The sequence below is a fragment of the Chamaea fasciata genome, unplaced genomic scaffold (assembly GCF_029207755.1).
Source record: "Chamaea fasciata isolate MVZ Bird 193981 ecotype frontalis unplaced genomic scaffold, bChaFas1.0.hap1 SCAF_7, whole genome shotgun sequence".
Classification (NCBI taxonomy): domain Eukaryota; kingdom Metazoa; phylum Chordata; class Aves; order Passeriformes; family Sylviidae; genus Chamaea; species Chamaea fasciata.
The window spans coordinates 10909085-10926748 of NW_027094092.1; the positions used below are offsets into that span (position 1 = coordinate 10909085).

Sequence of the window (17664 nt, forward strand, 5' to 3'; positions counted from 1 at the left end):
CAAGTGTCACACTTTGTCTTGCAATAGGCTTAGGGTTATTTTTCTGAAGTAGAAAAAAACCCGTATTGTTGATTGCAATGGTTACAACAAGACAAAATTGCCATATGCTCTAATACTGAAACCCATCTGCCTGGTGGTTCATTCAGTTCTGTAAATTAATAATTTGTCTTGGTCGTGGTGCTGTGTTCTCTCTGCTTTCAGGTGTCTTCTCTAGGCTTAAATTGGCTGACTGGATAACACCATCCATTAGTAGAATGGAGTAAACCTACCCCTGATTTTAAGCAGTAGTGTAAATTTGAAGTGCATCCTTCCAGCATCTTCCCTTACCATTTTTTTTGGTGCTGGTCTGGTGCATGTGTACTGGATTTTTGGGGGGAAGAATTTAAACTTGCACCAATAATTTGTCACTTAGCTTAAAACCATTGGGCTCATCGATGTAAAGTGGAGTCATCCACTCGACTAAATCTAGTCCAGGTAAATCCACAGATGTGTATTACAGCTGTAGGGATCTCTGCAGCAGCTGCTTCAGTCTGTTTGTCTACTCTGGGTTACTTCTGATTGCTTGCTAATGTAGACATAGCCTACATCCTGTTTCTGCCCCTGGAAACACTTTGCTTCAGTTTTACTGTAATAAATCTTAGAAAGTTGTCATACCAAGGAAATTATCCACACATACCCGAGCAGTATTTCTTCCTCAAGTGATTCAGAGATGACACAGATTTTGGAAACAAATGGGTTAGCCAGAAGAAAGTTAAAAAATAAATTCAAGGACTTGGGTTTGTTGTTATGAAATAGAATGGACCATGTTTCCTTCATGGCAGAATTCTTGGTTTTTCTTTAACTTATGTTTAACAAAAGGACATGGCGTAGTGGATTATGATCATCCCACCTTTAAAAGTTAGAATGAAATGCAAAGTGTGATAAATCCTTGCTGTTGACAACTATCAGGTACAATTTTACCTCTGGCTGCACTCGTGAATGTGTCAAGGAAATACAAGAACATTACCTTTGTAATTCACCTCTGGTAGCAGCTTTGGTGCGTGTCACTGACTCTGTCTCATGAAGTCTACAGGTTATTAGCAGGTACATTTTCCAGAGAGAAGTGTATTTTCTGCTTTGTGAGCTGAAGCTGTGTGCACGTGCCCTGGGTGCAGCTGCGGCAGCAGGACAAGCACCTCCTGCTCCCCATCAGGGGCTATTCACTGCTGCTCTGGTGGAGATAGCACCCTTCCAGTCTCCGAGCTCAGGGCTTCTTGGGAGCCTGCCTGCTTTTCCCAGCCAAAATGTTGGGAAAAATGGTAGAAAAGACGATTAGAAGCAGTTCAACTTGTCCATCTGAAGGACACAGTAACTTCTTATAAGGAAAGAGAGGTCCGTGTAGGGGTTATAATTGTTTTACCCAGTCTTATCTTCATCCCAGACAGGGCATGGGAAGCACAATCAGCCTAACATAGACAATGCAGACTTGTCTGTAAGCTACATGACCTACAGTCCATTGGAAAATGCAATTCTGAGTAACTTTTCTAGAACTAGAGTTCAATTATTCTTCTAACTCATGATGATGGCATGGTATTAAGTTATGAAATTCTAACACTGTGGTTGTAATTTCTAGGGAAATTGATTTTGAAGTCAAATTATAGGTTGAAATTTCATATGAATTTACCATAAAAAGTAAGTTTTCTCAGCATCTGTACTTGAAAATTTTTATGAAGTTTCATTGGCTTCTGTGCAAATTGTTACACAACTACAGAATCCAATTAGATTGCAACCTGACTCTGAAGTGTAATATATTATGATCAGTTTTTAAGAATTATCCATTAACTGGAAGCAAACATTTGGTCCTTTCACAGTCTTTACAACCTTTAGAATCCATATACTAGGTGCAGTAAGAAAACTACCAGAGCCAGTACACGCATTACATGTCATGGGTTAAACTAAAGATACAGAGAAAACAAATGAAGCAGTGATTCCTAAATTAGAACTGCATCATCCTATAAAAAGTCATTGTTTATGCCAATATCTCCAGGTGTCAGCTGAATTATTAATGCAAAATCAGTCTTTCACAATAGCAGCATCTGGCAGATACTTTCCCTGCTTCTAAGGAGACTGAGTTTATGCAAGTGATGTCAGTGAGGAAGCTTTTCTTATTTTTCTTCTGAATCTATTCGGTAATTTATTAAATATAATTAAAACAGGATGATTTTCTAGAGCTGACGTCTTTCAAGCTCAGTGAGGAGCTCTGTCACAGTGCCCTGTGTAAGAGGAGGTGAGTGCTGCTCCCATGGGAGATGTGCTCAGTTATTCCAGGGTTTGCAGGAATAGCCTCGTAGCCATTACCAGCACAGGACCTTTGGAGTGCCACATTCCTCATTCATACTAGGTAAAAATTGATTTAAAACCCAAAAATGTATTAGAAAACTAAGGAAGGCTGATAGATCTATAAGATTATTAGATACATTTAGAAGATAGGTCAGTGGGAGCGTGGTAATTTTAAAAAGAACTCCAAAATGCTGATTTTCTCTAATCATAATACTAGAAGCACATACAGGTTTAATCAGATTTTAAATGTTCATATATTATGGAGATTAAGACAACAACAATTACTACATTGTTTACCTCTTATCAGAGAAATGTTTTACAGTTGTTTTCTCTTTAAATTAAATTATATTTTAATAACTTCTGGTTATTACAATATTTCTGCATCCAGAAATCTCAGAAAGGGAATCACCCACAATGTTTCGATCCATAACAGGATTTTATCAGCAGCTTGTTCTTGTAACTCGTACATGTATTAAAATAATTGTTGGACCATAAGTAGAAGTTAAGACCCTGTATATATTTCATGTCAAATAGCAGAATGTTGCCTTTCCTTCTTAGAATATATTAAAAAAACCTTCTCCTAACACAAGGAGAAAATGTGTACTAAAGAAGATATGGAAAAAAGCCTCTTCTTAATAAATAGAGCTAAATATTTAATTTGTCTATAAAACTGAAGTCCTGAATTTATTATAGAAAAAATAAATTGCTCAACTTTAATCTTACAAATCAGCGCAGGAATGTAGTATTTGTATCAGGGGAAAAATGGGGATTAAATAAGAGTTGGTATATTGAACTGACATATCTTAAACTATCTTAGTACTTTAAATGCCCTGCATCAAGATAATATTGAGATATAATAACGACATATTCTCTGTCTGAAGCGCTGTGTGGGTATTTATACGTCCTTTCAAGGGATTTTCCTGTCACTGTTGTACGTTCAGTAGAAAACCTCTTCTTGCTAAACACTTTTTTCCCCCCCTTTATTTACCTGGTCTGTGTGGAAATCTAAAAGTAGGCAGCTTCAAGTAATCTTAATAACAGTTCTAATCAGTACTGCAAAAACCCCACTGAGTAACTGACAAGTTAAGGGAGAAACTGATAAGAGATTAGAGAGAAAATATGGAACAGGAAAATGAGTGGTGGGAATGCAAAAGACGAGACAGGGGTCGATTGCAGAACTGAAGGTATATTACAGGTTTGATGTGGAGCTAGACAAAGCACAGTGGGATTTACTTCAAATCTGAAATTCAGTCACCAGTTTCTTTTTCAGTTGCAAGCTGTACTTATTTACACTGCAATTAGGAATTTTCTGTTAATTGCTGTGTTTATTATGAAAATTAAAACCATGGGTCATAAACTTATGTGAAGAGTAAGTTTTAAATTAACATATGAAATTTCTCTGAGCACTATCTCAGTGAGATTTCTAGAATCTTTCATTTTATATGGATATCAAGTATCAATATCAGTAACTAATGCTAGATTTTTTTTGCCATGAATATTAAACTTCATGCTTAAAATCTTACACCAGCCTCTTTATGATAATGTTAAAGAGAAGCAGCTGTGATGAACCAGCCATTTCACAGTGCTGTACTCTGCCAATCTTGTATAGCTTTCTTAAATAAATACCAGCTCCTGACTCATTTTGGAGACATTCACTGAATTAGACAGACCCACAGCCTAATGAGGGTAACAATTTAAGCGGTGACATGGATTTTACTGTTTTAAAAGAATAATAGCAAGACGCCTCCTCAGTGGGGGGGTTTTTTAATAGTCTAATTTAATTTTGGGTTGTATTTTGAAAAGGAAGAAATATGTGTAGACTAGTAAGTACTTGAGGAATTGGCTGTTTCAGGAGTGGTAGATGAAATGTCATTTGCAGCATTGTCTCTGTACTTGTTTGCCTCGTGGGGTTCTGAGCAATAGCACAAAATCCAGCGTGGAACCTTTCAGTTAAAGTTTGAATTCCAGCCACATCCAGGAGTAGCATCTTCACCTGTGGAGTTACATGGTGGTGACTCAAGATTTATCCTAGGAGACTTATATCTAGATGGATTTCCTGGAGGAATCATGGGGTTTATATAGAGTATAATACTGCTTGTTACACAGTTCGCTCTATCTGCTCTGAAATGTTTTTGAAGCATAGACAATACATTAATTTATTTAGCAAAAGAATATTCTAGGACAAAATGTTAGAAGGATTTTTGTGACATTTTGCAATTTGTTTTCAGCATTCATGGGAGAATTGTTTTGCTGTCATTTCACTTTATTATTTCTTACATATCTATTTGTATTATACCTCAATATCCACTTTTTCCTTTTTTTTTTTCCTTTTTTTTTAATATTTTATTTTTTAGATTCATAACCAATACCCGACAGAGTTTGAGTTCAATCAGTATTATCTGAAGTTTCTGGCTTTTCATCACATATCCAATCGATTTAAAACATTTCTTCTGGATTCAGATTATGAAAGACTAGAACATGGTATGTGTGATCTTTGTGTATTGCATATTGCTTTTGTACTTGTTGATATTTTTCTCCTCAATATATGGTCTACAAAAATTGTTAAGATGGTCCAGTAGCTGTGTGGTGACCACGTAATGAATTACATTTCAGATCTAGAAAGCAAAATGGAGGTGAAGAACAGGTAGTATTTTCTGCATCAGTGATTTCCTGAGCCATGCCTCTGATGGCTCTAAGAGAAGGTGGAAAAAATTAGTGCCATGCCTCAGGGTTTTTAGCAATTTTTCCATGTAGTTCCATTTTCCCTACTAAATTCCTTCTTTTAACAGAAACAAAGTCTCTGAGACCATCAGAGAGTGCATAAAGTTTCAAGAAAGAAAAGCCTTTCCATTGATTACCTCCCACTTCCTCCTCTTGCATTATCTTCAGTGTTTCTCTTTTTATATTTTCTGTTTTACTCCATCTGTTATGTGCAACCTTACAGCTTCCATGGCCTTAGCTCCTCTCAAAGCCATCTTACTGAGGCTCCATAACCACAGCTGAGGCTGTTCTTGGGACTTGTCCACTGAAACATGCTCCAAATTTCTCTGCTTTGTGGGCTGCTTCTCATGACATATCATCATTTTTAATGCTTTTCTTAAAAACTGTTGTAGTTGTGGGGTAGGTTAGACTTGAGCAACCATTTTATTTGAAAAAAAAAAAGTTAATTTCTATTATTTATCTTCTTTATTTATTTCCTGTTGCAGTGGCATTTGATGGTAGAGTTTGTTATACCTTCAGTCTCTGAAATTCCTTTAGGCTGTGCTTTAGTATTTGTTGAGCATTATCATAAAGCCATCCTTGTGCTGCTCTTCTTTTACCCAGGAACATTGTTTGAAGATAAAGGAGATAAACATGCCAAAAAAGGAATTTGTATTTGGGAATGTATTGAAAAGATGCACAAAAGGAGCCCTATTTTCTTCAATTACCTGTATGCCCCCGCTGAAACCGAGGTATGATTCTTGTTAAAATTCAGGTGATTTGTCATTCTGAGTGATTCCTTGAGTACATTTTGATATCGTAATTGTTCTGAACCAAGTTAAGTATTTGGTGGACAAAATTGACCCTACCTGATTGAATGGAGCAGTACCAGAAAGCCATGGAAATGTAATTTAAAGGGCCAAATTCTGGAACATGTATTCATGCATCCTGGTGAACTAAGTGAGGTTCCCTGTTTTATTTCATTAAATTATATGAATTATTATTAAAATAGTCTTTAAAGGGGAACTGACTTTAGAGTCATAATGGGATACATTTCATAACAGTCTGATTGGATCACATTATCTGCATCTCTGTCTTATATGATAACGTCTGTCCCCTAGGCTGTGCTGTGTCTTGAATAAATTTAGAAAATTCACAATACACTCACCATTGTAGATCCGATTTAGAATAATCTGGAAAATGCAGGTGTTGTGTTGTAAATCTTAAATTTAAAGGCTTCCTTAATGTCATTATAATGACTCTTTGTTTCAAATAGGCACTGAAGCCAAATGTAAATATGTCCAGCCTCAAAAAGTGGGATTATTATGTAGAAGAGATTTTGGCTACAGGTCCTTCCTATGATTGGACCATGGTACCTGCAAAATGCAGTGTTTCAGAAGAAAATGACCAAACAGATGGTTCAGTCTCTCAGACTAAGAGGAAAATCGTGTGGCCATGTTATGATGATGTAAAAAGAATACAGCCTGATGCCATCACCAGCCTTTTAAATGTGAGTACTTGTGTTGCACAGAACAGTAAGTTCTCTTACGCTCATGAAATTCGCATTTACTTTATATTGAAGCTATTGCCTTACAGATGTACTGTTATTAAAAGGATCATGACAGATGTCAAAACAAGTCTTTAGTAATACTGACTGGTTGATCTAGAGATGTGATGGTTCTGGGAATCAATCAGACTTCCTGCAAAGCTGATGTTGTTCTGAATGCAGACTTCCCTGGGTGTGTGCTTTAATTGTAGTCAGTAACTCCTCATGGATTCATTTTTTTCTCTGTCTGTTTTAAAGAATAAATAAAATTTTATGTTGCCTTTTGTAAGAAATGCAAGAACGGCTGTTTTCATTTGGGCAAATGGTGAATCTTGCTTTCTTGACCTCTTTCTCCTCATTTTGAAGTAGGTGTGTGGTAAAATAATGACCCAGATTCTTGGACAGATCACAAAAGAGAATCTGACACTTGTTGATTTTAACAATCGGGAAGCAGATACACAAACATAAACTGAACATCTTGGCCCACATTTCTCAGAGAAGCTTACCATGACTGCTCTTAGTTTATTCATGTTTACTAGAACCAAACTGATAAATTTAGATTCTTCAGAATATTTTGGTACTTGAAATAGATGCTTGATTTTGGCTCTTCCTTGTTTGGGCTCACTTAGGCTGTGTAGGTTTTGTCCTTTCTTCATTAGAAGATGAAAAATGATCCCATTATCATCATTGTTGCAGATATTTAGAGTGATTTAACGTCTGTCTTCTCTTAGAGATGAAGATGCTTGTTGATTATAATTAATTAACAGCCAGACATTTGGTTATCATCATAATTGATAGTGCAGGAAAATGACAAGGGCATTCCTCACTTCCTTTGTTTCAAGCCACTTGTCTGTCCAGATACATGTCCCTGTGTGCACTGTTTTATTTTGAAAATTCTTTGCAGATTTTTATTGAAGCTGGGATTATGGAGCCCACTATTGCAATGCTTGGAAAATCGGGATATGCTGTAGGCCCCCAATTCTCCTGAATCAAAGATGAACTTTTAGCAAGTCTTAATGCAGGAAGCTTCTGAAAGGGTGGGAGTCCTTGAAGATTTTGATAGAGAGTTAGCTTTATTCTGTCACATTCCTCAAATTCCTTTTGGTCTGCTCCTTCCAATCCTGATTGATCGAACACGGGAGCAATGCCCAATTTAAAAAAAATAATAAATAAAGAGAATCTCATGGAAACCCCCCCTTGACTCAAAATAAGACAGTCAGAACTTCTCAGAGCTTCTCAATTCCCAGAAGCAAAGGAACAACAGCCTCTCAGCAGGGGTCATTTTGCGGATTCTTCAGCAAAGCACAGAGAGCTTTTATATCAGGTAACCAGAGGCCAGAAGCACATCAGGAATAGAACAGTGTTCTCCTGCATTTCTTCCCGGGGTAGATGCCAGACTGTCCATATCCACAACTGTGAGAAACTGCCATATAACAGAGAAATTAGCCATAATATAGGCTAAAGATATGTAGGTCAGGTTTTATAGAGTTTAAACGTTATTTGTGAATTAGATTATAGTAATAAAAGATAGCAATGGAGAGAACATTTGGAAAACTTTGGAGAGGTTGTATAAAGGTTACAAAAATATTCTTCTAAGTTTAAAAAGCAAAGTGAACGTTCTTTTAAAACAAGTTGTTAATTTAGGGCTATTGCTGATGTAGGAGAAAGACCTCTCCTTAATCATAAATCCACTGAGGATGTGTTGGTATCCAAAAAATGTTTCAACTGAGACCATATTTAGCATCGAAAATTGCTGGGGAAGATTGATTCTCACTTAGTTTATAATGATAAGCCCAAATTTGTTTGTTCTAAAGATATTTTTCAATTGAAAACTAGATAGTGGACTGTGAAGTGGATAGTGGATGTGAAGCTGAAACAGAGAAGTTTTTGAGTGCCCTGATTCAGAATTTTCGTGGTAGAATGTGGTACTCTTCTTTTAAGAGTGGATCAGATTCTGGTACTTGTAAGAATTGTGAGAAATGAACCTGTGTGCATTCAGACACATTGTAGAGCACAAGAGGTGATCAGTCTCCAGAGTTGTGGAGCTGCTGCAGATGTAGCTCCTGTTTCTAGCATTCAGATATTCCAAAGCAGGTTATTTAGCAGATCTTCTGGAAGGCACAGTAATGCTAATTGCTTGTTATTAATTGCAGGAAATGGATATTCTCATAATTGAATTTGTTATAACCTATATACATATACATATACATATACATATACATATACATATACATATACAGTTTCTGCTCCTGTAAGCCTGGACAACAGGAGATTAATCAGAGAGATAAATTTAAAGATCTTTTTTTCTTACAAAGAAATGCATCTACTCAGAATCTATTCTACACATGGAAAAGAAAAAAAATCTGCTGCTTTCCATAACTTTAAAACTGAAGAGGCAAGAGTGAATCTTAGTGATTTATGGCCATGTATGTTTTTTTACATGGGGTCTATTAAAGGAGAATTTAGTCCTAAGTTTTCAAGTTATATATACAGGAGATTGTTGAAAGTTTTTCATTAAAGTTTTTCATTTTAAATTCTGGAAGCACTACTCACTATGGAGCCAAAAAAGAAGGAATGTGACCCAGTTGCTAAGTAACAAGTTTCAGTTACTTCCAGATTCTGCAGCGAAGGATTTGTACTCAGAAGTCAAGAGTAGGGCAGAAAGAGAATGATCAGATTAAACTGACTAACTTAGAGCAATAAAGAGTTTGTATCCTTTTGCAGCAATTTGGAAAGGATTTTACTTTAAAAAGTGTGTGCTAAATTGATTCAGTTTTATGCCTCCGGAAGTGTTTTCCATTCAGCACTTCCAAAGAAAAAACAAGTAATCTAGAGAAGGCTTTAGTCTGGCTTGTGTTCATCATTTCTTACTTTTTTATTCACCTGAAGATACTCCGAACAAAGGTGTTCTAGTTTTATTTCTTAGCAGAAAGAGAGCATAGGTGGCTTTCAGCTACCTTCAGTATTTAAAGCTTCTCGTTTGATTCTTGCTGTTAAGCCACACTTCTTATATTTAGTTTCACTTTGGAGTTTTCTAATTTACCTTCAGCAAGGAAAAGTTTGTAGAAATATTTTATTCCTGTTACATTGCCAAATGCTGGCTTTTTATTTTCACCTATGAGTTCAAACTTTAGTTCAGAAGTTAATTTCCATATCAAAATGTTTTCTTACTTTAAAATTATAATATTTTTCCGTCTTTCAAATTAATAACAATTTCCTGAAAAATTTTTCAATCAAAAGACCAATAGGAATTGGACAAATTATGAAATCTACTTTAATTACTAGGTAGGGTAGAAGTAAGTAGAGACTTACTTTCTCTACTTTTAAAATAAATGTCTTAGGTGTTTAGTTGGCTTCTATATAGCATAAGAAGCCTATGTCCTGTGGCAGTTTTTTATTCCATTATTAATTCGTAATTGAATTTGCAAAATTGAGGTTTTAATTTTATTTAATTAATAAAAAGATTTTCATAGCGATACAGTTGTTGAAAGTAAAAATGGGCGAAGGAAGCATGGCAAGGAATATAGACCACACTTCAAAGTCTTGACAAATGTATCAATGAGTCTTCACAAGTAAACATAAACTCATAAAATTGACTCTTTTTACTTAACTTTGCACTGTCTAATTAACAGGAAATAACCCTAACTGGAGGTTATCAACATAGGTCATATTCCCAAGTTCGAGAACAAGAACATGTTGTTACAGTTTGGCATCCAAATTGTATAAATCTTTCTGTTTCATTTCCTTCTTTTATTACAGCTTTGTATCACATTTTATAAACCAGGGTAAATGTTAATATTGGCAATGCACAATGTTGGTGTCGCAGCACAGAATCTGTTCTTTGTAAATATTTTCATAAAATACAGCCTGTCCTTATCAGTGCTGTGTTTCTGTTATGGCAGTGGGTGTTGAATTCTGTGTGTTCAGGAGAACTGGAGGAGAATTGAAAGCCTGGTGGCTCCTCCAACCTGGAAATGCAGGAAGAACAATGTGGCTGATGCTGTCCATGGGTGCCTTTGGCTCCTGGTTCTAATGGATCTCAGTTTATAGCTCGTATGATGGAGGGGTTTGAACTTCAGTGGGTGAAAACAGTGACTAGAGAATGGTTGTTCTAAAATTATGGCCAGGGAGTGATCAGTTAAAAATGTTTATTCTTAAGGAAACCCTTGTTAATTGTTTCAGGAAATCGAAAGGTTGGAAAGTAAATTAAATCAGAGCCCAGAGAGGTGGCAGCTCCTGTGGGAAAGGGTCAAAATGAATCTAAAAGATGACACCAGACAAGACAATGTAAGTAGAAAAGAGCTTGTCCAATAGAAGAATTGCATTCCTGTTATATAGGCTACCTGAGGCACTGACAAAATCACTGTATTTCTTGGAGTAAAATACTGCTTTTGAAAAACTGAATGCGTTGTTCTAACCCATGATATTGGGCTTTTATTTCTTCAGCTGAAAAATACATTTTTACTTGTGGTGTTTATCTAATTGCTTTTCCAGAGTAGTTTAAGGCATACAGATAAAATGAGCATTTTCTAATGCACAAATGTGTGGTTTTATATATTTAAGAGTTTCTTGAAGTACTAAAAAAGCTCTTCTGAAAGTAGCCAAAAGGATATCACAGATTCTCAGAGATAAGTAAAGGTATTTCCATGGCTAAATGGAGTTACAGTTCCTAAGTAGAGATAAGAAATATTCATGCTTGTGTTTCTGATTCCTGTCCGTGGTAAAAGAAGAGCTGACAATAGAGATACTGTCTAAGTCAAAGGCTGTCTGTTTGCTCTCTGTGTGCACCAGGAATAATGCTAGATACTGCTTTTTGGGAGCTTGGCCTCTGAACTTTGCACAGTGAGTTACCAGTTCAAGACTATCTGTAGAGTGTTGTCATTTAGATTAGGACCAAATACAGGATCCCTCTTGTTCCAGGTTATTGAGATTCTACTAAAACAACATCGATCTGTAAAGTAGCTCTTGGAAGCTGTAGTTTTGCTTTTCCCCCCTTCCTTCCCTTTGAAATCAGGGAAATTTATTGTATCTAAATGTCTGTTCAGTTTTAGATGCTTCTGAGAAAGCAAAGCAAACACTGTTCAGTATTACGTCACTGGACTGTATGAAGCTTTTCTGAAATACTGATTTCTCACACCTTGTGAACCCTTCTGCCTAAGAAATGCAGGGAATTGCCATCCCTCTGGCTTCTTCCTTGTATTAGGAAGATTTTGTTTTTTGGCCTCACAGTAGTTCCCAACTTACTATGTATTTATTATCACTACAGCACTGAGACCATCTCACAATGCAAGAAGCATTGCATTACCTTTTTTCTTCTATTTCCCTCTTTTTCAGCTCCGGAGACATCCTTCTGGCTCCTCAGGGATGATGTCACCTAATCTACATTCCTATCAAAAGAGGTCTTTGTTGGAAATACCTGATAGTGGGCTGGGTGAGGAGCAGAGTTCAGGCATCTCTGCCTCTAATGGAGTAGACAGAAGAACGACGCTGTACAATCATTTCACATCAAAGAATGATGAAAACAGGTAAACTGAATAACCAGACAGTATCTGTGAATATTTTATTAGGTTGGTACAAGTCTCTGCCTTAGGAAGAAATGAAACTGTCGTGTGCACAGAATGTTTCGTGGCTACCTTATTTCTTCTTTTTGGATTCGATTACATTTAGTTCATGCATCACTGGGTGGGCCTCTGTCTCCTACCAGCATCCTTCACCCTCTCCTTTCATTAGATGAACAAGCAAATTGTAGTTGTACATTTTAATGCATCCAAAGTACTAAAAGGGTGTTTTATCTGTGTATCACAGATACCAATTGCTAAACTATTGGTTTAAATCTGCTAGTTTTCCTGCAGGAAAATAAGTGTTTAATATATATGTAGTAAGTGTTTAATAAGTATAATTTTGGGGTTTTTATTTCTCAGCAGTATCCATATTATGGAATGACATGCTGCTGTATTTTCTGTCCCTGTCAGATCTTTTGAAGGTACGCTGTACAAAAGAGGAGCTTTGCTAAAAGGTTGGAAACCCCGCTGGTTTGTACTGGATGTGACAAAACACCAGGTAAAAATTTTTCAGATAGTGAACTTTATCATTAGTGTGTTGCCCCTTTTTTCTTTAGTGGGTTTGTATAGACTGGTCTTACAAACAATATTAGTAAAGATGATTTTCAGATGTGATATGTAGCTCCATCATTCATCACCTATCAATGTTTGTCTTAGGTATCTTGTAGCTGACACAGAATTCTGAGTCAATAGAGGGGTTTTGGTATTTTGCCTTTTATTTTTTCGAAAAAAACATATAGGAGTATTTTATTAAAATAGATGAGAGTATTTTAAATATATGTAGGAGTATTTTAGATTGGTTAGAGCCGTGTAAATTTAGTAACAAATTTATTCGTAAGTGTTCTACCTAGTAATTGCACGAAAAGAAGCACCAAAAATAGACATCTGTTGGTCTGAACTTTTTATGCAATTTATACTGTACGCCAGAATTCTGCAATAGAAATTTATGGTCTTGTGTACTTCAGATAATATTGGGTCATCAGGCAGTAAAATATTTTGAGCCAAATATTACACAAAGTGAGGGTTATAACTTCTCAGACTCATGTGTGCTTTTGTTTAAAAAAATACTCATTTACTGTAGTCCATACGCTTAAAAATATGTAATATGGATAAAGACAGGCACCTCTTGAAATGCTAATTGAGTACTTTGAGTTCAGTGTGGTAAATACCAAGAAATGTGCTGTTTATAATTATTCTTCCTGATATATTCTGTATATCTTATCTATAGGAGAAAAAGTTTATTTTGCAGGAGAAAAAAATATTTTTACATTTTTTGTCTAACCAAATAGCCTTCTGAGTGTGATAGATGCAGGAGTAGTACAGGTCAATCCTAGCTGGAGTTCTGTTGTTTGACTTTTGCTGTGAGAGTTAGTGTTGCTGTTTTAAATTGGCTTATGGGAATTTGTTGGGGTTTTGTGGTGGGGCTTTTTTTGGAACTTTTTTGCATGTTGAAACTCACTTTACAGAGTGATTAATATCCATATCAAAGTATCTTTGTAAGGAGGGGGAAAAAAAACCCTCAGACTTCATTCAACCTCTATGTGCGGTATAGGAAAATGTGAGCTCTCTGTGTGGTTTATAATTACCTAAAATTATACTTAAATTTCTGCTGATCACTTTAAATTCTTGAAATGCAGAGAAGTATTGCCTCTATCAATGCCTCAGTGAAGTAAAGCTTTTGTATTAGTTTTATATAATGACCAGTGAAGAAATGATTCTGCTTTCCTGCCTCATATATCCTCTGCCCAGAGCAATCCATGACTATTTGCTTCTCTGCTCTGGAGCAATGGAGACAAAATACTCTTCCCCCACCTCCTCAGCTCCTAGTAATTTTTGTGCCTCCCACCCTTAGCAGTCGATGCCCCCAGGCTGCATCCAGGAAAAGGGAATTAATCTGAAAGATCCATCTAAAAGTGTGTCTGGATTTTTTTCCTCTTGTGTTCCAGCTGCGATACTATGACTCTGGGGAGGATACGAGCTGTAAGGGACACATAGACCTTGCAGAAGTGGAAACTGTGATTCCTGCTTCTCCAACAATTGGAGCTCCAAAACATGCCAGTGAAAAGGCATTTTTTGATGTAAGTATATCTGGTCTTTCCTTGATGTTTATGTGCAACTTCCTTCCCTTGGTGTTTTTAAGCTTCTACTTCCAGTCCTGCTGGAAGGTATGAGCTAGGAAGGAGCTGTTGTTCCATCTCAAGACAATAAAAAATTTTATGTAGCTGGCATCACTCTCAACAGCAGTAGTTCAAAAATGTTACATTCAGACCCAATTAGCACACTGAGCATTGCAGTTTAAAGTTTGCAGGTTTTCTTTTCCATATGCTGAATCTTTGTGTCTTTGTTTTTCCTTTGCAGCTGAAGACAAATAAACGCGTGTATAACTTTTGTGCCCAAGATGCACAGAGTGCTCAGCAATGGATGGACAGGATCCAGAGTTGCATTTCAGATGCATAGAAAGGAGAAAAATGTTCCATGATAAAGTCCCATTTAAAGCACCTCATTCCTGGAAGAAACTGAGTTCTGGAATGTTACTGACACACAACCCGCCTTCCTTACATTTCTGCCATAAAAGTTCATGATAAATTCTTTTCTGTTAAATAATTATAACCACTGTAACTGCTTTTTTTTTTTTTTTTTTTTCTGCAGGGAGGACTTAGAAAAATAATAATTCATTTCTCCTGCATTTCCTCTTTCTCCAATACAATTCCTAGCTATAAAAGTGGGCTGTATTTGCACTAGCATCTGATCCCAGTTTTCTCATTTCAGAGCTATTCTTTTAGGAAACCTGTCCAAAGGAAAGTGTGGAAATTTTCCCTTCAACAAGAAGTGTATTTCTGCTTTATTTAGATTTTTAAGCAGAATGTTCTTATTTCCAAGCTAGTCATGAATTAGAGGGAACATGTCTACAATTCCTAAAAACAAATAAATGAATGAAGCTTGTGAGTCCAGCGACATACACACCAGGTTGCCAATGTTTATAGACAGTTGATATTTCTGAAGACCAAAAAAGTGAAATTGCCTGATGCCAGACTTTCAAGTGTCTTCTCAGTGTGCAGGTCATTCTCTAATCTCGTGCTTGGCTGAGTGCTTCTGCAATGTTCTTATGGAATTTCAAAATCTAGGGATTACCTGAAGAGCATAGATAGCACTTTTATTTTAGATTCTGCTTGCAATTCCGATGGGATAAATGAAAGAAAACTGGCTGACACTACCCTGGAGCAATGGAAAACAACAAACCAGGAATTCAGTAGATGAAGGATCTCTTGTGTGTGAGTTGTATGTGTTAATTTATATGCTGTTCTGCTCACTGTAAAATAAAAAATAACAAACATTAAAATGCACTAAACAATGAAGCAAGCACTTGCACTGAAATCTTTACAATGCAGACTATTTTGCAGGACAGAGGTAAGTTATTTGTAGCAGAACAAAACAAAACTAGCTAGTTAACAGCATTTACAGATATTAGATATGTACATAATCAAGTTTGAGGTGTCGTGATTTGATACTTTTTAAACATTTTTTTGCACATTAATTGGAAGACTGTTTATAGATTTTTACTTTTGATGAATTTGTGTTCGTTCTGCCTAAAATTCTGGTGAAACATTTTTAATAGCCCCAAATTAGTTGAAATTTTACAGTCTATGAATAATGAGGACTGAGTAGAATATGTAGGTAATTAAGCCGTTGTTTTTACTTTGAAATGTTAATATGTTAAATAGCACACTAATATGACAAAAGGTCTGTATATATGATTCACTATTTTCTCATTTTTCCAGACATTCTGCTTGTAATTTAATGTCAGCCTAACCAAACTGACTATACTTACAAGATTTTTCAGTTATTAAACTTTGTGGGGTTTTTTTATAACTAATGTATTTTGTCAAAAAGGAACATAGATTTCTCACCACACACAATAGGAAATGCAGCTGTTTTTAATGCGTTTGCAATTTCAAAACAAAAATATGAAGGATTTTTCTAGCATTTTTCAATTGACAGATTTCCACCTGTGACAATGGTGTTTGCACATTTGTATTTTTCTTTGTATATGAAGTACTTTTATATGTACTTTGTAAAATACTGATCCTGTTCTTAGGTTATATGGAGATATACATACCACTGCTTATTTTGTAACTGGTTAATTTTAACGCTTGTATGTTATGTGATATATGTATGCTAACCATCTTGTAATAAACACACTCCTTAAGGAAAAGTAAAAACTTTCCTTTTACTGTAAAAGAGAAGAAAAGCAAGACCCACCTGTTGAAATATTCCACGGACACAAGACAAATCCTTATTTACTCTGTATTAAGAATAGTGGGTGTATTCAAAACTATGTGGTCTTTTGTATACTTGTAAATATTCTTACCTACAAGTTGCACTTGGGCATCCCTAACTCAAACACTTGTCAACAGTAACACTAAAGAAATCAGAATTTAAAGCAAAATTATCATTCTAACAGTCTCAGTGTATAGCCTTTACCAAAAGGCTAAAAACATGTAGTGTTCATATTAAAGTCATTAAATAATGATGTTAAATATATTTTTAAAAAAGGTTCTGTATGGAATCGCCAACATAAGTCAACTGCATACTTTCACTATGAGACCTATCTCACTCATACCACCTTATGCAAAAATGATCTAATTCCTGAAAAAGAAACTATTAAAAAATGGCAAAGTCTTGAGACTGTACATCTCAATGGAATTCCTGAGTGCTGTGTGGGACAGCAGAGTCCAAAGGGAAAGGGAACGTGTGATGGAGCTGGGGGACCTGTGGCACTTCTGGGATGCTGTGGTGCTTAGAGGATGTGGTTTGCATATTGAGCTTGGCATGGATGCTGATGTTGCCTTAAATGTTGATCTCAGTTTTTAGTATCTGTGTTGATGGAAAATGGACTTGAGCAACTTAACTTAAAAGTACCCAAATAAAAGCTGAAATGATAGACGTGGTATTTGTGGTGTCTGTGTAAGGAATATACAAGGGGGAGGTAGAAAAAGGCTCTCGGTGTGAAGACACAAAGTTTGTGGTGTCCCTGGAGGTCTCCCCTCTGTGAAATGAAGGTTCCAACAGAAACTTACAGAAAATGTGGACAAGCCAGCATAGCTTAAGCTACAGGGCTTGCCAGTTTGTTGAATTGTATCAGCAGCAGCAGAGAATTGGGAACCGAGAATTTGTTTGGGAAAAATGCTGTGTACAAAGGGATTCAGCTTCATATTCCATGAAAATTTTCCAGAAAAATCCACCCAGGAGTTGGAGGTGAGCAGTGTGCTCCCTCTGGTGGGTCACATCACTATTCCCACAGCGTGTATCACAACATTCCTACTGTGGAAAAGAGAATAACAGCATTACAGGTCTGTCATAAGGGGAGAGGATTGTTTGCCCTTCTCTGTGTTCAGTAACAAAACATCCGTGGTGTAGGTGGAGGAATGAAGCGAGTTTAGGCTTTGAAGAGTTATTACTGGGGTATTATATCAGTGATTTCTCTGTCCTATCTAACAAGTGTTTTCTATAAAACGCCTTTCTTTTGATGGAGCCTTA

General features: G+C 36.2%; 1 protein-coding gene across 2 annotated transcripts in view; it reads left to right on the forward strand.

Annotated features, from left to right (window-relative positions):
• SBF2 (SET binding factor 2) overlaps window positions 1–17068 on the forward strand; it is a 231367-nt gene extending 214299 nt beyond the window's left edge. For both annotated transcript variants that reach the window (XM_066187541.1, XM_066187542.1), the window contains 8 exons: window positions 4674–4800; window positions 5644–5771; window positions 6296–6529; window positions 10748–10852; window positions 11900–12090; window positions 12538–12625; window positions 14073–14204; window positions 14485–17068. In XM_066187541.1, the coding sequence (XP_066043638.1) occupies window positions 4674–4800; window positions 5644–5771; window positions 6296–6529; window positions 10748–10852; window positions 11900–12090; window positions 12538–12625; window positions 14073–14204; window positions 14485–14583 (1104 nt within the window). In that variant the 3' untranslated portion in view covers window positions 14584–17068. The remainder of the gene's footprint in view (window positions 1–4673; window positions 4801–5643; window positions 5772–6295; window positions 6530–10747; window positions 10853–11899; window positions 12091–12537; window positions 12626–14072; window positions 14205–14484) is intronic.
• Window positions 17069–17664: the final 596 nt, after the last annotated feature.